Here is an 18,697-nt window from a genome sequence, read left to right as displayed (position 1 = left end):
ATACGATGAGTCTTGAAGTGCTAGCGGGTATTCTTCCGTTGAAACATCGTTTTTGGAATCTCTCTTACCGGTTGCTAATTCGATGCACAGTTATGAACCCATTAGTAATTGAAAATTTCGAGAGGTTGGTCGACCTTCAATCTCAATCCAGATTTATGACTTCATATTTTGACTATATGGCTCAAGATATTAATCCTTCTTCATACGATTCCTCCAATGTCGCACTTTTAGATACTTCTAATAATGCTATTTTCTTCGACACCACCATGAAACAAGACATTTCTGGTATCCTACAAACTCGATGCTCCTGCTTCCGTGTACGTCGCAGAACTTGCTGCCATTCAGTACTCTCTTGGGATCATCGAAACCCTGCCCATAGACCACTACTTCATCTTCACAGACAGTCTCAGTGCCATTGAGGCTCTGCGATCGATGAAGACTGTGAAGCACACCCCGTATTTCCTGGGGAAAATACGGCGGTTTTTAAGTGTTTCAACAGATAAAAATTACCGGGTTACCTTAGCGTGGGTCCCTTCTCATTGTTCCATTTCGGGCAATGAAAAGGCTGACGCTTTAGCTAAGGTGGGTGCTATTGATGGTGATATTTATGTAAGACCAATTGCTTATGACGAATTTTATAGCATTTTGCGTCAGAAAACACTCAGCAGTTGGCAATTATCATGGAACTCAGATGAACTGGGACGGTGGCTACATTCCATTTTTCCTAAGGTATCGACGAAGGCATGGTTCAAGGGGTTGGATGTAGGTCGGGACTTCATTCGCGTGATGTCCGGACTTATGTCCAATCACTATACGTTAAACACGCATCTCTTTCGTATAGGGCTTGTAGACAGTAATCACTGTGTTTGTGGCGATGGCTACCATGACATCGAGCATGTTGTTTGGTCGTGTACCGAATTCTGTGGTGTTAGGTCTGAGCTTATTGGTTCCCTTCGGGCCCGAGGAAAACAACCGAACGTACCCGTTAGAGACATTCTGGGAAGCGGTGATCTCCAGTACATGACACAGCTTTACGGGTTTATAAAAAATGCTGGCATTAAAATTAGATTTCTTTTATCTATTTGCTAGAATACAATTTCTGTCACAAACTGAAAGAGAATGATACACCCGGCTGGAGACACTAAAACGAAGACTCGGCATCTCTATGTTTACGCAGACACCTCAGACCAAAACTGCTCAAATAGAACATCACTGGTTAGCCACGTACAAATGAATACATTCTGTAATATAAAATATTGGATTCAGCACAAAATGTGTTGTTGCTAAGATATAGCAAAACTTTATTGCGGGAAGAATACCGAAGCCCTTAACTGGCATATCGAGACGTTTGGTGCTACCTCGCTGCTGCTTAGATACTCGATGTGATTTGTTTACTGGCGTGAGTGGCTGCTGCTACTCCCGCAATTCGCTAGGATGCGGCTATCTAGTTATACTATTCTGTCAACCTTTCTAGGGAAAGGCAGCAAGCGACCAATCAGAGGACGTTATTTTCGTTTCAACAAGGCTTGACAATTTTCAATAGTACAATAGTTCGCATAATTAATCAACACTTTTCTACATTTGGGTGGATGCGTGTATGATTTTCCAATCAATTGCTGCAAGAATCAAGGAAATCGGTTGAAAACAAACCGATTTATAAGCATTTAAAAAGGGACATTTTTCGTCCTCTTTTCGTTAATAGTTTTCCTATTTACATCCCTATGTGGTAGGCTAAAGAAAAACGTAGCTCTACGTCAAAATATGCACACTTAATATTGCAAAACAATAAATATCAAAACAAAGAAACTTAAAGAATATTTATTTATGTACGACAGTAAAGTAGTGTATTTATCAACGGCCCTTTCAACATACATTTCATTGAAAACGATTAACGCACGCCTATCGCAAAAATCATTGTGATGTGTAAAATCAGCTAATCTGATTAGAAATGCTTTTTCAAAATTTCCACCAAACATGCATCTATTATGTTTGATCAGAAACTACTCTTATCAGATTTCTCAGAAGTATTACATATATTAAAAATATCGAAAGAAGAAAAATTTCTACCGCCGCAAGACAGAAATTATAGAGTTTATACTCCAACGTTTTACAACAATACGCAAATTAGCAAATACCCGCACAGTGGGACCAAACTGAAAAAAGAGGACAAAAATCTTTTTCGACGTTTCATAATAAAGGTGTCTTCGAAGAATTTTTTAATATGCTCTTTAGAATGTTGAGATAATTGTTCAAACTATTATTAAGGGGGTATACAGTTATATTGAAAGCAACAACTCCTAGTTTCAAGATATCAAGTTTGTGTCTTCGGCAAAGTTGCAGAAATATAAATTTTATGAACTTTTTCCGAAGACACTAGGTGCACATAGGGGGAACTGAATGAAAAAAATTGGGTCCAGCTGAATTTTTCTCTGTGGTATAGTGGGGCACCGAAATGTCAAATTTTTTATACCAGCATTAATATTACCGAGGGGCTATACAACGATGCAATAGCATTTTTACTTTTCTGAGTTTTTACAACATTTAGTGAAAATTTTAGGAAGAATCCAAAGTCCAGCAATTGATGATAAGGCTAGTATATACTGTTCATACACTTTTTTATACTGTTCATACAAAACAGTCACCAGACCTGACTGCTCTTGTTGAATAAAAAACCAAAATCTTTTAGTTTTATTACGAGTGCGGTATAGTATGTACTTATATACGAAATGATAGTATGTAAGTATTTATAGCAACTTGGAGTTGCATTTTCGGAATAACCATGACTAATTGGAAGGAACATTTACATCTTTTTGAAAAATGAAACAAAAACCTGTCGAAACACCCATTTTTGGGTTAGCATGTTGTAGAAAAACAGTAAACCACACTGAATAAGGTAAAGAATACTTTGAGCCAGCGATGTTCACACATAACACGGTTGTAGACCTTTTCAAACTTAATGAATTTCACGCGTCAGCCGCAGAAACAACACCAAAAGCGTGAACATATTCATGCATCAAATACATCTTAGATTTTAATCTCCTAACAATATTTGTGCTCACTAAATTTACTTATCAAAATAAATTTATTGGAGAATTAGAATTTTGGTTTTCAAATAAAATCTCAATTTACAAACATATATAGTTTTCGATGGTACTAGAGTTTCCAAAAACATAACCTTTTATTTTATTTCAACATCATACCACAAGCGGTACAAAAATCTAAAATCAGTATTCTATCTTCTGCAGTATTTTGATGATTAATCAATCAATTCATGGAAATATTTTTCAGCAAAATTATTTTATTGAAAAGCTGGAAAAAAATCAATTTTTGCACCCCTCAGATGATTGATGCCTTCAAGCACTACTGAAATATTATTCAACTTGCGAGCAGTGCCGCCAGATTCACAGAATAACTCATACTCAACCGATAGTTCAAAATCAATAATGATGACTGTCTTTTGTAGCAGATGACGTTTACTGTATACGGATTATAAACTACTTGTAATCGTTTAAGAGGTTAAGCTGAATTAATGTATTCTAATTGGGTGCTTCATAGCTTATAGAACTACTGTATAAATGTCCAAAAATATGGAGTTAAGAAATAACATACTTACGTCTAAGTCGAAACAAATCTTGCAAAATCAGAGATTATCCCGCCTGATCACCAGACATATATAATGCACTTCTGTATTGGTTACATATGCGTAATGATAATGGTTACTTGAGTTTTAATAAAAAGGCAAAAACAGTACATCACTGTGGACTTACTGTAAAATTAGCTTAGGAACTCTCAAAGATTTTGCAGCAGGTGCACCGGCTTATTGGGTTATATTGATGAATTCCACAAAATGCTAAGTACTTAAGTATATCGTTTTATTTTTTTTTGCGTGAACACAAACTATTGCACATTTTGTACAAGAACCGATTTGTTTTAAGTTTTAGTATAGCTCATTTTGTTCACTTTTCCCGCACCTGAGTACACCCGCACAAAGAAGAAAACCACCAATACTGCCATTCAAATATTGTCAACAATGGTTTGCTTTGATTCTGGTTCGGCTGATTCATCGCTTTTAAAAGTGATTATTCATCTTCTGCTGTTAGGAACAACCACCAACGTGCACTGTCAAAAAACTCCATTTTTCGTTAAAAACTAAACATATGATAAATTTGACAGCAGCTTTACTAGAGTGTTTCGCGAACACTATGTTCAGAAAAGTTGTACCCACAAAATCGAAAACGACATTAGAGATGTACTTCTGTTTGGAAACATTTCTTTTTGTTGAAATTAAAACTGTAAAACCCAAACAATATTCTTCCAGTTTTCAAAAAAATATTGTGAGCAACACTGCTCTTGAACGCTCAGCGTCAAAAGACAAGTATAAGGGCATCTTCAGCGGTGGTGCAAATCGATGTTTTATTCTTTTTTTTCTGGAACAAACTCAAATTCACTGAAGCACCAGACAAAAATAAATGATCACTGATGAGCGTTATGTTAGGTTAGAAAATAGAAAAAATCGTGCGAATCGAGCTGCACAATATAATTTCTAAAAAACTTTGAAACTCGTATACGTTTTGATCTATTTTTGTCACTTTTTGATTTAACAAAATTTGATTTGAAATAAATCTTTCTAAAACCTTTGCACGCTACCACCAATTGCGGGTGGGTAAAATGTCATATTTCAATTGAATATTACATTTTAAGCTATTTCCATATTAGCGTTTTGCGAGTGTTGTGGGATAAACAAAACAAAGTTTTTTCACATCAATTCACAATTCATTTTTGTGGTTTTTCCTAAGAAGACGATGAACAGCTCACGCCTCGGTTCAACTATTTGGTTTGCAACCATCAGCCACTAGGTAGCCAAATACGTTGGCTATCTAGCCTTCGTTAACCGCCTCAATTGTAGTGGGACTACCAAGAACGATCAGTCTAAAGAGACCAAAAAAGTGTTCCCCGAAGACACTGAACTGAAAACGTTAAAATGCAGGCTTGTTACAATATTCTCAAAAACGAACCCAAGTTTAAAGAACAGCAATATTCGACGAGATTGATGAAACGAAAACGGATGACGATTATCTACGCGATCAAATATGTTTCGCTTACCTTCGAAGCCCTATGTGCAGCAGAAATTTTTTGATTATACTAATCCATCTCGAAAAATGTCACTGACGTTTGGCTTTAACCATCAAAACCATCAAGTCTTGTGGATATAAAGTGGCTTGCCAAAGTAATCGCTTAATGTACGTAAAAATTATCGAATTTCCGTTTGTTGAATATTGAGAGCTTTTTATAACAAGTCTCATGGGAAACTAATAGCATGGGGTATTGAATCATTCACAGGGTGTCTGCGGTTTGAAACAACAAAATATACAACACCAGTGCGGAGAACGCAAATTTGGTCTATATTAGTTGGTTCTTTTTAAGTTTCGCTGGGTAAATCTAGTATAAGGTTGTTACAAAAATAGACCGCTGAAGATGCTCTAACAGGAACAAGTGCTGCGTGTGAGTGTTTTTTGTCACAATGCAAATTGACAGATCGATGCCCCGTTATACTAGGTATACCACTTTCATAGGTTGTAAAAGGGGCCAGTTTTTGAATCAATTTTTGTTAGCAGGTCCCCCTATGTGATAGGTGTCTATTTTATAATACCTACAAGATCTAGCTTAATTTCTTTCAACACTCCCTTAAAATCTATTTATTGAGTTTTTTGAGTTTCATTCGCATATTCTACAAAGTTCTCTTGATATAATCAAGATACACAACTTTTCTTAAGACTTCAATATCGTATATTGTATAGTTTACTATAAAATTTCTTGACATGTATGTCCATATTTGCCAGATACTTTTTCACTGTATGGCCGGTTGTACCGACCTCACGGCCAAGCACACGCAACAATGTAACCACTTTTCCCTCGGTTTTTCTCTTCAGCATCCTTAAAAGCTTCTTGTCGCTCAGGGTCGTCGGCCTTCTAGAACCGTACTTTCTGTCGATGCTCTGATTGTTGTCCAACTGTTCCAAAATGTTGTAGATGCCGGATCGGGCGTGTCCGGCATCTACAAAGCGCCGTATGATGTCCTCTTTCGACGCGGCACACTTCTGAATGGAGTAGCTTTACTGTTCCCGTCATCACAGTTAGAGTTCGACTTTTTTCCACATTTCCAATGTATGGATTTCAGAGGTGATCAATTTCACCCCGATTTATCTCATAGTACCTTATACAATTCTAGAATTAATTTCATAAATAAACGATAGAAACTTCACCAATAGCCATAGAGGTTTTTTTAGAGCACATATTAGTACTTGTTTCAAATATATACTATTTCGGGAAAAATGTACATGAAGTTAGTTGGTTGGAAAATATTATGAAAATTGATCAATTTTTTTACGCTCCATGGTATTTAAATGAAAATTCGACTCTGAAACGGCTCTGAAGCGTCATTAGAATTAAACACCAAAATTGATCCAAGAGCGGACTTTCCGGAGCCGGTTTCTGTCAGGGTGATATTTTCCTCATCCATCGCACTGTACAGTATATAAGAATTCAAGGAAATACGGCTCACATAGCAAAACTCAGAGTATAAAGTTGTCAGAAAACTGACGAATGACTATTTTACCAATAATTAAAAAATGAAGGAAGAGAAAATGAACTTGGCATGATCGTGAAATATGTCCCTGGTAACACACCAAGGCGCTGAAAAATATCAACCATGGGACTTGAAAACTCGATACTCTCCGCAGAATTTCATTCCTGTGTACCAGCACGAAAGGTATTATCATCTCATGCTTTATGTAGAAAATTACATTTCCACTGCTCAGCATGTTGTTTAACCTGGTAGATTGATGTTGACTAACTAAAGTATTCTATCGTGTTGATCGTGGCATATTACCTGCTAAAATGTAGTACATTCCAATATCGCTGAACGCTATAGAAGCTTCAACATTCAGTACCTTCGAAGTAGTTTGAGCCTAGTTCCTGCCAGTGAAACATAAAGTCCTTCAATGTCAAACACCAGATTTGATATCTGCTGGTGGCCATACTCTGCATCCGCAAAAGCCACAATAATGGTGTCATATTAGACGTGTCCAGCCTTGGACGTACATTTATGACAGCACATCTCTATATTTATGACAGCACATCTCTATATGGTATCACAGATAGTAAAAGTAAACTGAACATACTCGATCATCATGCGCGGAAGCATCACAGCAATTATACATTTCCCCCTTGCCATACCGAAGCCAACCTTCAGAACCGGTTTTGCTGTGGAACACGACTACGAAACATATGTTGACAGACACCGGATCGGTTAGTGGCCGATGGAGAAAATGAAAGAAAGTTACTTAGCAGCTTGGATCGCACGTCGGACGGTGGCCAGCTGTTGTGGGGTTTTGTCGGAGCGAATGATGGTCTGGCCATCCGCAATGTGCTAACCGAAAAAGAAATCATCAGCAAGTGACGTGTTTTAGCTTTCATTACGTTTCTATTGGACACGAAAACGGGTCAGTGTCAGCCTGAGAACACAGAAGTTTTTTCACTGATTGATGCTCAAAGCAGTAAACATTCTCAATTGCGAAGGTAACGAATGTTTTGCTTAGTTGCATTTTATCCAAGCCTTTACCGTTCAGATCCGTATCGTGAAGTGAGTTATGATTCAAACCTTCGACTGTTGCGTTCACCATAATTTTGCACAGATCGTGCCTGCAGTGGTACTCCTAGGCTTGGCTCTATGGAAGGCAATCTTAACATTTCATGATACAGAGCTTAGTCTAAGCGCTGTGGTTTGAAATACGAGCCGCCATTTACGGCTGAGTCATGTGCAGCGCAAGTGACAATCCGTAAGCATAACTGGCTGCAATCTGGGTTAGATTTTCTTTTTATGTTTGATCCATTTATCTTTCCTGCCGGCTACTACTTAGGCGAATGACCTTTAATCTACTTGTGCGAGCCGAACGGTTGAAACCAGTTTTTCCCCGGAGCCGGAGCCGTTCGGGAAAAGGAGTTTTCACCTAGTTTTCTAAACAAGCGATACAGATCACGATCTCATTGCACACTGGAACCAGTTTGGAAATGTAGGGAATAGATCTGTCTGCTCGAATAAGTGAAAGTGTACAGCATCTGGTTATGGAAAGTGAAAACACATTTTTCACTGCATGATCTGTGCTTCTAATACCTGTTGCGATTAGCGGGGAAATGTTTTTTTTTACAGTCTGCGAATTATCTGAAGGCAGCTAAACGATTTCTGCTGATGGTTTCCTTCATTAGGTTTATGTCGATCGTTTGACTGTCGGTGACTACTGGGCAAATAATACGGTATCCTACTGGATTAGATTAGGTACAAGCTACTCAAAAAGCTTAGATAGCAAAACTAATTTACGCTACAGTTTCCCATCAAAACGCCAACGAGTTTTCGATTATGTGTATAGATATCCAACTAATTAGTAGCGAAGTGCACCAGCGACTTACACAATAGTACTGTTCATTGTTGTTGATTATGTGAACTATCTCTACTTTTCTATCTAACCAATATTTTAATCTCGAACAGAAAAACAAAACGCAATTGAATAGCACAAAACTTTTACTATTATATGTTTCCGAACATTGGTTTTAGATCGTATAATACAACTGCTAGCAATCCCAAGCGCCACTCGATTACAGCTACGATTACGACGACGACGGTCTGTTGGCTGGCTGACAGTAAAACTCAACCTGAGTGGCATTTCAACTATTTTCTTTGCACAATTAAACGGTCATTCAAGTCAGCTTATTGAAATCCGCTAGCCTAAGCAAAGGCGGGTATTGTTTTTGCTTCGCCTTCCAAAGATGGTTTATCTAACATTACTCGGGTCGATGGAATACCAAACGCTTATTCTCTCAACGCCCCTCTCGGATGCTCTGACCGCGAAGGTGACATTAATTGAAGGTCGAAATATTTTTTCGTTCAATGAAAACACGGTTGGTGGAATGCTCTCTCACCGATGATGGTGACCAATGAGTCATTTCCTCTGTACGTGGCGTTCGAAAATTGATGTAAAGCACATTTAATTTTGCGCTTGGATTCAAAGCACTGTGTTAATTCTAACAAAAGTTGCAAGCAGGTCGAGCATTTCCCACCTCGTGGATTTATGTGCGCTGCGACAGGTAGGCAGTGTTTATGCTAATTCACGTGTGCTACTAGATAGTTTATTATGCTAATTGTGGCTGAAATTGCACGTGGTAGTTGTGCCAAAGCCATTCACTTGTAACGCAGTGCGAGTGTTTTTTATACCACCAAGCCAATGCATTGGAGGAGTTTACGATAAGAATCTAAAGCAGACATTTCTTTGAAGGTATTGTTCTGCTATTTCTCAGCCTTGTTGGGCAATAAATACGTCTCTTACTGTGTCGCAATTAGAGTGATATATCATGTGTGGACTAGTCCAAAAATCATCCACCTTTTTTTTTCTAATAACATTCCAAATGTTATTAAAAAACTTTTAAAAGTTTAGAAATTAATTCATTGTGAAAACCACTGCTGTGATTTATAGAAGTAGTGAGTCGAATGCAAAAAAAAGAATGTCATCGGTAGAAACAAGGGTATTTTACAGGGGTAACAAAAAAGATAATTTGGCAGTTTTTGGTATATTATTGAAATTATTGGCTTTGTACCACCCATCATGGCTTTAGAAAGTGAAATGATGCAAAAAAAGATCATAACGAAGGATTAACATCACCGTTCTTCAAGAAAGGCAGCAATCGCTTTCGTAGACACTCCTTCTGGTAAATTTTCTTGTCGATTGTGCCTGTGATGGTAAAACGATGAGCTTTTTCTGCCACAGGTACAAACTGCTTGCCAAACAAGATATTTCTTTAGGAATTTGGCCATTTCTTTTGTCCTGAATACTCTTCGGTATCATTTCTGGCCATTGCAGTGTAATAAGCCAATTCTGGAAGTTATTTGACGTCATCCTCGACGTATGTTTCATCGTCCATTACGACACCCGAAAATTTTGTCAAAAAATCGCAATAATATTTTCAAGCACCAAATTTCAAATTTTGCTTATTGTTACGGTTGAGGACATTCTTGACTTTGTATGACTTCCAACTGAAACGCTTCTGTGATTTCTGAACGAATCCTGGTGACATTCATACTTTTCGAACCACAGTTTGGATAGACAGGTTCGGATTCCTCTATAAAATTTTCTCCACCTCCCTGTCCATAGAAATATCCGCACGACCAATATTTTCGTCACTTCTTGGTTTCCTTTTGAAACTCAAACGTTTATAAGATCCGTTTGCGCACGTCTGTTTCGTTCGTCGACATTTTGAACACTGTTCAAAAAATGTCAAAACAAATTAAAGTAGGCGAAAGTATAGCTGGGGAAGATATGCTGCCCATAATCGCATATCAGACACATCTGGTAAAATCATCGAGTTGAGAAAACAGCGACACTGATATGCGATTATAAAGGCCATCGAGTAGTAAAATAATTGCATATCAGTCTCACTTTCAACCGCTTCGTGTAGGAGTAATCATATTATTCTCAAGTATATGGGCACACGTTCATGCCCGCAGACAGCTTCTATGCTGCATGGAGATTGGCAGAGACGTCCGGCTATCACTTACCCCGACTTTAAGGTCGTCGTTGAAAAAGCAAAATCTGCCTACCATCACAGAACGGAAGGTCATCTGTGGTACGAAAACTGCTAAGTGCTCAGTGAATTTTGCAGCGCTCCCTAGGGGTGGAAAGAATGCTTTTTACACGGAAAATAAACAGAATTTATACTACTTTTATCGAAATCAATCAAACACACTGGTATAAATCTGTCGGCGAAAACACTACAGGTAAGCACCTGCAAGAAGGCAAACACATTATTTCTAGGGGTTTGACAACTTTATTTTATGAAAAATATTTCGGTAGTATTACACGATATTGGTTGATATATATATTAATATCTATCATTTATTTATCACATTAACTTCCCAACCATAGCGTATAGGACATGGTGAAACGGTTTGATCAACAAGTAGGCACGAGCGGGGAAGCGTTTTTTTGTTTTGTACGGTTGGAGACGAAGCATCACCAAACGACAGCAAATAACTTTTTCTACTTGTTAATAGATTCTTACTAACTAAGCAAATAAAAATCGCAAATTCATGTGTTTCAAGTTGTGAATTGATTCAAAAATGAATGAATATCAGTAGCAAGGTATGTAGTTTTACCGGATTTATAATTTGAATGCATCGAAATAGTATATTATAAGATGCGATGAATTTTGGTCATCGGTTGTTTTAATAAACGACTTTAGTTTTTGGCATTTTTTTTTGCAATATAGCAAGTTGTACTTTTGACATACCGTTTTACTATGTTTCTATACACCAACATCACAACGACGATAATATGACTTCAAAGAGTTTTGATGTAACTAGAGGAGTGTCTGAAAATGCAACGATAAACACTTAGTAGCAATGAATACAATCGAATTTTGCTCGTTGCACTAAATTCGTAGCCCAACTAGTAAAAGACTTTCACTATTGGGTTACGCAGTGTCTTGCCCCTAGCATCCTTCAAAACAGCTGACTCAGATACCGGCATAGATAATTGTAGAACTGTTCCTTTATTGTTTTTCAGTAATCTACTCCTTTTAACTGTGAAAATAATCAGATTATTAACACCTAACCTTATTCTGCTTATTTTTATTTAAATGGAATGTCGCATGTCGCATCAATGAGTAGAAAATCTATATTCTCCAGAATGGACTAGAGTCAATCGGCAAAACATGTAAAATAATCTAATAAGAGGATGAAACTAGTTTATAAATTTCATTTCCGAATAAAGATGTGATTCAGTTAATAAAAATATTCGGAAAGTTTGCGTTAAAAAATCCATCTGTGCCATGATTTTTAAAAACTCAAAGCACTTTCTTGAGTTGAAAAAAAAAAACTCACGAGCTGTATTTTATATTTTAACAATTTTCAAAAATAACCGTCGACAACACATGGTACAATTGTAAATGGAAGAATTGCATTGATTGATAACATTGATTGTTGTTCGTGTTTCAAACCAACATTTGTCGATTACAATACCTTCGTTACACTATTGTAATATGACAAATTCCACAAATGTGAATAATTGCGATTTTTTCCCAAAACGTTTTTGCATCGAACGTAATAGATTGAATTAAACGGGTTAAACTGTTGAAATAACCGTAAATTCAAAACATCGGATAAATTATGCCACATTATACCACTGGCAAAGCGGCATAAACGTACACGACAAATATATATTGCCCGAGAGCACAGAAAATTCAATTGTAATTCTTCAGTCCTTTTTGTGTGCACTTTCTGTTCGATCATATACCTGAAGTTGACCTTCCGTTCTGTGAGATTGTAAAAGTGTTATTGATAGGGATACCATCCGTCCTGATTTAGCAGGACATGTCCTGATTTTGAGATCTATTTGGAGCGTCCTGATTTATTTTTCATATTTTAGCATTTGTCCTGATTTTTCTGAATTATACCGGATATTCAAAAAGGAAGCAAACTGTTCAGTACTTTCATCTTGACTCCAGGAAGAAACGAACTTATTTCGAACGATTTTTTTCTTTGGTTGAATCTTATAGCGAATTTCTTTATTCCACCAGCTCACCTCGTTTTGACCTGAAAGCGCACTAACTGCTGTCAAAACCCTTCTTTATTCGCTCGATTTTGACCCAGTTTTGACTTGCCGTGCTGCCCGAAGCGCACTGTAAAATTTGTCAGCTTCAACCCACCACCGCACGTGATAAGCTCGTAAACAATTATCTGGCATCTCTTTCTTACTTGCGTCTTAAATGGCGATGACGTTTCATTATTCCTCGGCAGTTTTGCCCGCACACAGTGGAATAAAGAAATTCGCTGTTAATGAGAGAAATTAGTCGTTAAAATCGTTAAACGTTTTTTGACAATTATGTTTATTTCAAACAGTTTACTAGTGTTGCATTTTTTGAGGTATCTACTAACGCCTAATTAATCAAAGTTGCAAAATTGAATCGTTCGAGAAATACGATAAATATGAGGCTTTTGGAGTATTTTGAAGTGCAAATCTCAAATTACGTGTTTTATTTATTGATACCTCAAAAAATAACAATAGCTTAGAACAAATTTTTGCTGGAAAAAAATTGTCCTGATTTTTAACTCCGACGAAATGGTAACCCTAGTTATTGAGAAAGCGAAATGTCCAATTTCATTACAACAGTAACATGACGGAAGACGACAGCGATGGAAACACATACAACCTGTTTTTAGCTAAGCAACAAAAAAGATTTCCTATGAGTTCTGACAATTTCAACTTGAATGATCATTTAAACGGAGGAGATCATTCATAGGAAATTAACACCTTACAAAAAGAAGTATTGCTCAAGGCTATTAATCTTCTGATTGACGAAGCGAAGAAACCTTTCTGGAACGAACTTTCAGAAAAGTTGCAGTTTCAGTGTGTACTTAAAATTAACTTTGGTATGGAATTTATTTGAAACAGCCTTGCAGTCATAAATTATCTGATTTTTACTGTTAAAAAATCAGTAAAAAGCTTAAAAGCAAAACCAAATATGTGTTACTTGGATTTAAGAAAAAAAAATTGCCATACTCAGAAAAAAAAACATTTGGTGGGACTGATATGCGATTATTTTTAAGATGGGGCAATTTGACCTCACATTTTTTTCTGACTTTCTGGTATAGAACATACTTTTTTGTATTCCTAATTGATAGTTAAGCAAAAAATACATGGGATCTGATATTCAACTCGAAAACGTTGAAAATCCATATGGGATTGATATGCAAATATGGGCAGTATGTTTGAGAAAAAAGAGTCACTCTTAGCTTGAATATTGCGGATACAAATCTTAGCTCCCTTTCACGACCCACAAGGCTTTGTAGCTTTCAGTGTTCCGCAAATATGCGAGGGTAAATTTCGTGTAGTTCTCGTGCAAAGTTTTTTCTTTATTATTGGAGTTTTTAATAAAATACGAACTAATTCTCAGTGGGCCAGCGTTGAATTATGAGACCACTTCACTTTACGAGATTACCACTTAACTTCCGTGCTGCAGTCATGGTGAATGTCACTTTATTGAAAGATAGACCGTTTCTGAGATAATGTTAGGCATGTAAATTGAAGATAAGACAACGCACTTTAAGTTTTTCATTTTCGGTCCGTCCGAAACCAGAAACCGACTTAAATCTCATGAATCTCAATACAACCTAGTTGTATTGAACATTACTGGTTTCATTCACTATAATTTCTATGAATTGAAAGTAATCCTCCTCCATTGCACCACCGCACTGTGGTCCAGAAAGGCAAACAGTGGAACCTAATTCCATAGCGGCTTTTGCTAGAATATAGGTGGTGAATGCACACTAAGATTTGATTGCCGAGAACTCAACAGCTGATAAATTCAGCGAAATGTTCAGCAAGTTTTCGGCAGGATTTTCAGAAACTTCGGCAAACAAAATGTGAATACATGCTGGCTTACGGTAGATCGATATATTTTCTGAATGTTCGCCGAAATATATTAATGGTCGTGTAATACTTATTAAAAGAATTATAAAATCCATTCTTGCAATCTTTGTTGCTATATTAGATGTTTAAAATCTATATTAGATGTTTCGCATATTTTCTTAAGAAAGAGGTCTCTTCCACAGCAGATTTAAAAAAAAGTTGTGTCTCATTGTGAAAACCTAAGTTTACCTATAAGTATGAGCAGTGGAACAAATCTCCATCATATATTTCAGGATAATTCAAATATTATTCCTATCGGTTCAAATCTAATGGTGTACTTTTGCTCTACGAATTTGAATAAGGCAGTGCTCCATTTTTTGTGAATTTGACAGAAAGAAGGCGTTAGACTTGACACCCTGTACAAATAACTCAACACATCAAGTTGAAAAGTGGCGATATTCTGAAGAAAATTCATTGGCTAAATATAGATTCACATTCTTTTATAAACGAATGTTGAGAGATAATACGTTTCAGGAGTCCTCAGAATGCAGACTGGGATTCTTATGCCGATACTTGAATTTGAAGTTTCGTTTGCTCCTGTGTAATGGTTTGGATACTATTTGGTGAGTCAAACATTTCATGTGAAGATAGGAATTAGGGTTTGCAATCTCGGGAACGATATCCCGAGAATTACCTTTTCCTGGGATTCCTGAATCCTGGGAATAGAAATATTGATTCCTGGGATTCCGGGATTCCCGAGTTTTTCGAAGAATTTCGCAAGAGTTAATATGTTTTTCCACAATTTGTGCAATAAAACTTAATATACTATCAAAACACAAAGCATTATACGAAGCAAATATTTGCTTGAATTGACGGTCAATATTCGCTTACCGTGTAATATAAAATTATTATTTGGTTAACGAAAAATTCGGCAAATATTTGCTTCGTCTTATGATTACTTCAAAGCTGCTATACACTTTTTGACGACGTAAGTTTCGTGTTTTGATAGTATATTAAATTTTATTGCATAATTGTATGAGAAACTATAATAAATCTCGCGAAATTTTCTAAGGAACTCGGGCTTAGTTTACTACTGAGCGAATAGTGATTTGTTTTCTTTGTTCATTGATAAAAGTTTTTAAAACTTGTAAACTGATAAAAAAAAATTGAAACCCGTAATTCAATGCGACCAGAAATAAATAATTTAATAAAACTCGGTCAGCGTAACTTGGGTCGTGGCCGCGATTTCACAGAAAAAATCACCTCTGGAGGTTAATTATGTTGGCATTCAAATGCTTTAAAACTGATTTATTTAGAGTCAATGATATTCATTTCAAAGGGGTTTGAAATATTGTTATGCCAATGAAAACGAGATTTGCTACGCAGTTTATTTTTTGAAAATAATTTGCATTGTGGATTGGCATAGAATGTATCAAGAGCTGGAATCGGCGATTTAGAAATGATTTAAAAATCAAACACCAGTGGTGATCCTGCGGACTTAAGCAAAGACAGAAGGAAATTACATTATTCGGGTTTAACGGAAAATTGTCAGCGGATCTGAAGCGATCGTTCGACGACATGAAAACCCTGAAACCAATTCTTTTGCAAAATTTGCAACAAAAAGCAGTGGTGAGTTTCTCATATAAACTTAAATAAGTTTGGTTCTTTAATTTGTTATGCATGCGAATTGATCTTGAAATTGTAAACGATTTTTAGATACCTTTTGTTAATAAACTTTATTTGAAATCTCATTTTTGCTAAGCATTTTTTTTCTATTCCCGGCTCCCGGGAATTCCCGGGAAGTGAGATTTTTCACGCATACGACACGACGCGGGCCAAACACCGCACTTATCGTTCTTACTACATTAAAACATTTTAAAATTTTTACCTTTAAACTCGACCGGTTTCTGCCGTAATACCGCTAATCTTCAGGAGGAGAGTCAGAATGGTTACAACTTATTTATACGTTGTTCGTATACGTCAGAGAGAAAAAGATGCTACAAGATTCTCTGCTTTGTTATGTAGAATAGGCAGGATGTGATGGGGGGATCGTCTTCGTTCATCAGCGGTTCTGCCAAATTACTGAGATTTAGCGATTCCCAAGCGATACGAATATCATCTTGTCATGTCTTCCTACTGACTCGTATGATTATGTATGGTCTTCGTAGTAAATTTTTCTTGCTATCATGTGTGCAGATAAATTATTTTTTACCGTCATCTCGGCGTTAGAATCGAACTCACGTATAACTGAAGCCACGCCGTGCAAATGTTGAAAAAAGGAAATATTCTCAGATAGCAATAACACGCTTGCATTTGCATTCAAGTAATTTATGTTTGTTTGTTCTATGACATGTATTCTAAAATCATTCAAAAATTATAGAAATTCACACTAAATATGCCCTGATTTATGGTTTTTGTTAACTAAAATTTTTATAGCTAATTATCAAACCTTTCATCCCCTCTCATTCAACAGCTCTCTGCATGGTGATCGCATGCGTATCTTTTCCCTTCGGTTGGAATTCGGATGAGTTCAGAAAGATCTGCGGTCCGGAGTCGAATCGTTTTGAAGTTGGTCTGTGTGGTCTGAGATGGGCCTATCCACTGGCGATTATTGGTAAGCAAAATCCAGTTAACTTTCTTTTACCAGTACTCTAATGCGCTTTCCCACATTTTCCATTAAAAAAAAACATTGACAGCCTGCATCGACGGATTTATCTTAGCGACGCTGTCGTTTATCCTAGCAACGCGTCACGTTCGGCTGCAACCGGAGCCACAGTACCAGAGCAGCATGTACAAGGGTAAGCGGTCGCTACAACTTTCCAGTTTATCACTCAAATCCTCCCGGTTTCACGATGTATACTCTCATTGCAGGAGAAATCAATAACGCCTACGTCACGGATGCCGTCAGCATTGCCGGTTCGCGTAAGTCGTTGAACCTGCAGCCGGTTCTACTGGTAGCGCCACCCCATCACCACATGATGACCGGCAACGACACCCTGTCCAGTCGGGCAGCCAGCCGGTACGGGGTCCCACGGCCGGACTATCACAGCTCACTGCATCAGTTTCAGCTGTAAAACGGAAACGGATCTTCTTTTTCCCCTGATATGTAAAGACTCGCCGATCGCCGATGTATAGAAGATAGACTGTTTTGTATGGAAAGTATGCTTCATCTTAGCCCTGGTAATTAATTCTCGGTGTGCGATAAGATAGGGCGTAACTTTCCTATCATACGATCGTATGGAGCAACGAACAAAGATATTGTAATTAGCAATGCAACTGGGTGGTTTAGATTTAGACTGCCGTATTTGCGTACAGCATTTTAATCGTCCCCCCTGATACGATTCCTCTTGCGAAATGAAATTTTACCGTCTGTACGAACGATTCCTACATCAAAGACATGAACCAAGTTGCTTGCAAGTTGACCCGCGGCTCGATTACCTTGCACGCAAGCAGTTGTTGGTTATTGCAATGTTAGCAACAAATTATTGCATTTTAATTTATTTTCTTCCTCGTGAAAATAAACTTTTTAATACTGATATTGTAAGTAGGTTAGTTTTAACGGCACACGCACGTCTGATCGCACGTTGCTGCGCAGATCAGGAGAGGACCTGCACAGTACTTTATAGTTCTTCTATCGCGTAACTTGTTATTTACAATTTTACAGTAGCTTCTAGGCGTTGTAGTGGAAAATATACGAAATTTTAGAATACGACAGACGTTTTTGAAGAGTTTATTTAAGTGATGATGACCACTAGGTCGACTTTGTTGGAGTTATCCGGCGTATTCGCGCTATAGTGTGGTAAATATCAAATTGGGATCTACCTGGAATGCGTCGTGTTTAGAAATCAACATTTAAAAATTTTATCAAGCTTTTGAAACTACGTTTGATGAAGAGTTGTAGATTCATTCCCCGAAAGGTGGTAAGAAGATATATGCGAAATATGCGTTGAAATGATGGTTAGTACGAAAAATTCGAAAACACATCTTGATCACTTGTTTACTGTTTGCAACTACAGTTGACTTAATAATTTCGATGAAAAGCAACAAAAAGCTTCGATTAGTGAGATAAATTGAACTCAAGATTTAGTGTTATTAATATTAAATTCATTATTAATATTTTAATATTAATTATTAATATTGAATTCAGTTTTATATTTTTGGTGAGAATTAGTCGTCAATTGTCAATAACATATATAACTATATTACCATGAGTTTTGGCATCGGATCGATTCCATAAATTT

At 37.0% G+C, this 18,697-nt stretch overlaps 1 protein-coding gene across 5 annotated transcripts in view; it reads left to right on the top strand.

The window, feature by feature from the left end:
• Positions 1–18,197, top strand: part of LOC129723888 (LHFPL tetraspan subfamily member 3 protein) — a 64,888-nt gene extending 46,691 nt beyond the window's left edge. For all 5 annotated transcript variants that reach the window (XM_055678375.1, XM_055678372.1, XM_055678373.1 and 2 more), the window contains exons 5-7: positions 16,930–17,070; positions 17,153–17,254; positions 17,328–18,197. In XM_055678375.1, coding sequence (XP_055534350.1) covers positions 16,930–17,070; positions 17,153–17,254; positions 17,328–17,530 — 446 coding nt within the window. In that variant the 3' untranslated portion in view covers positions 17,531–18,197. The remainder of the gene's footprint in view (positions 1–16,929; positions 17,071–17,152; positions 17,255–17,327) is intronic.
• Positions 18,198–18,697: the final 500 nt, after the last annotated feature.

This window comes from Wyeomyia smithii, chromosome 2 (assembly GCF_029784165.1).
Source record: "Wyeomyia smithii strain HCP4-BCI-WySm-NY-G18 chromosome 2, ASM2978416v1, whole genome shotgun sequence".
Taxonomy (NCBI): domain Eukaryota; kingdom Metazoa; phylum Arthropoda; class Insecta; order Diptera; family Culicidae; genus Wyeomyia; species Wyeomyia smithii.
This window is presented reverse-complemented; position numbering and strand designations above follow the sequence as displayed.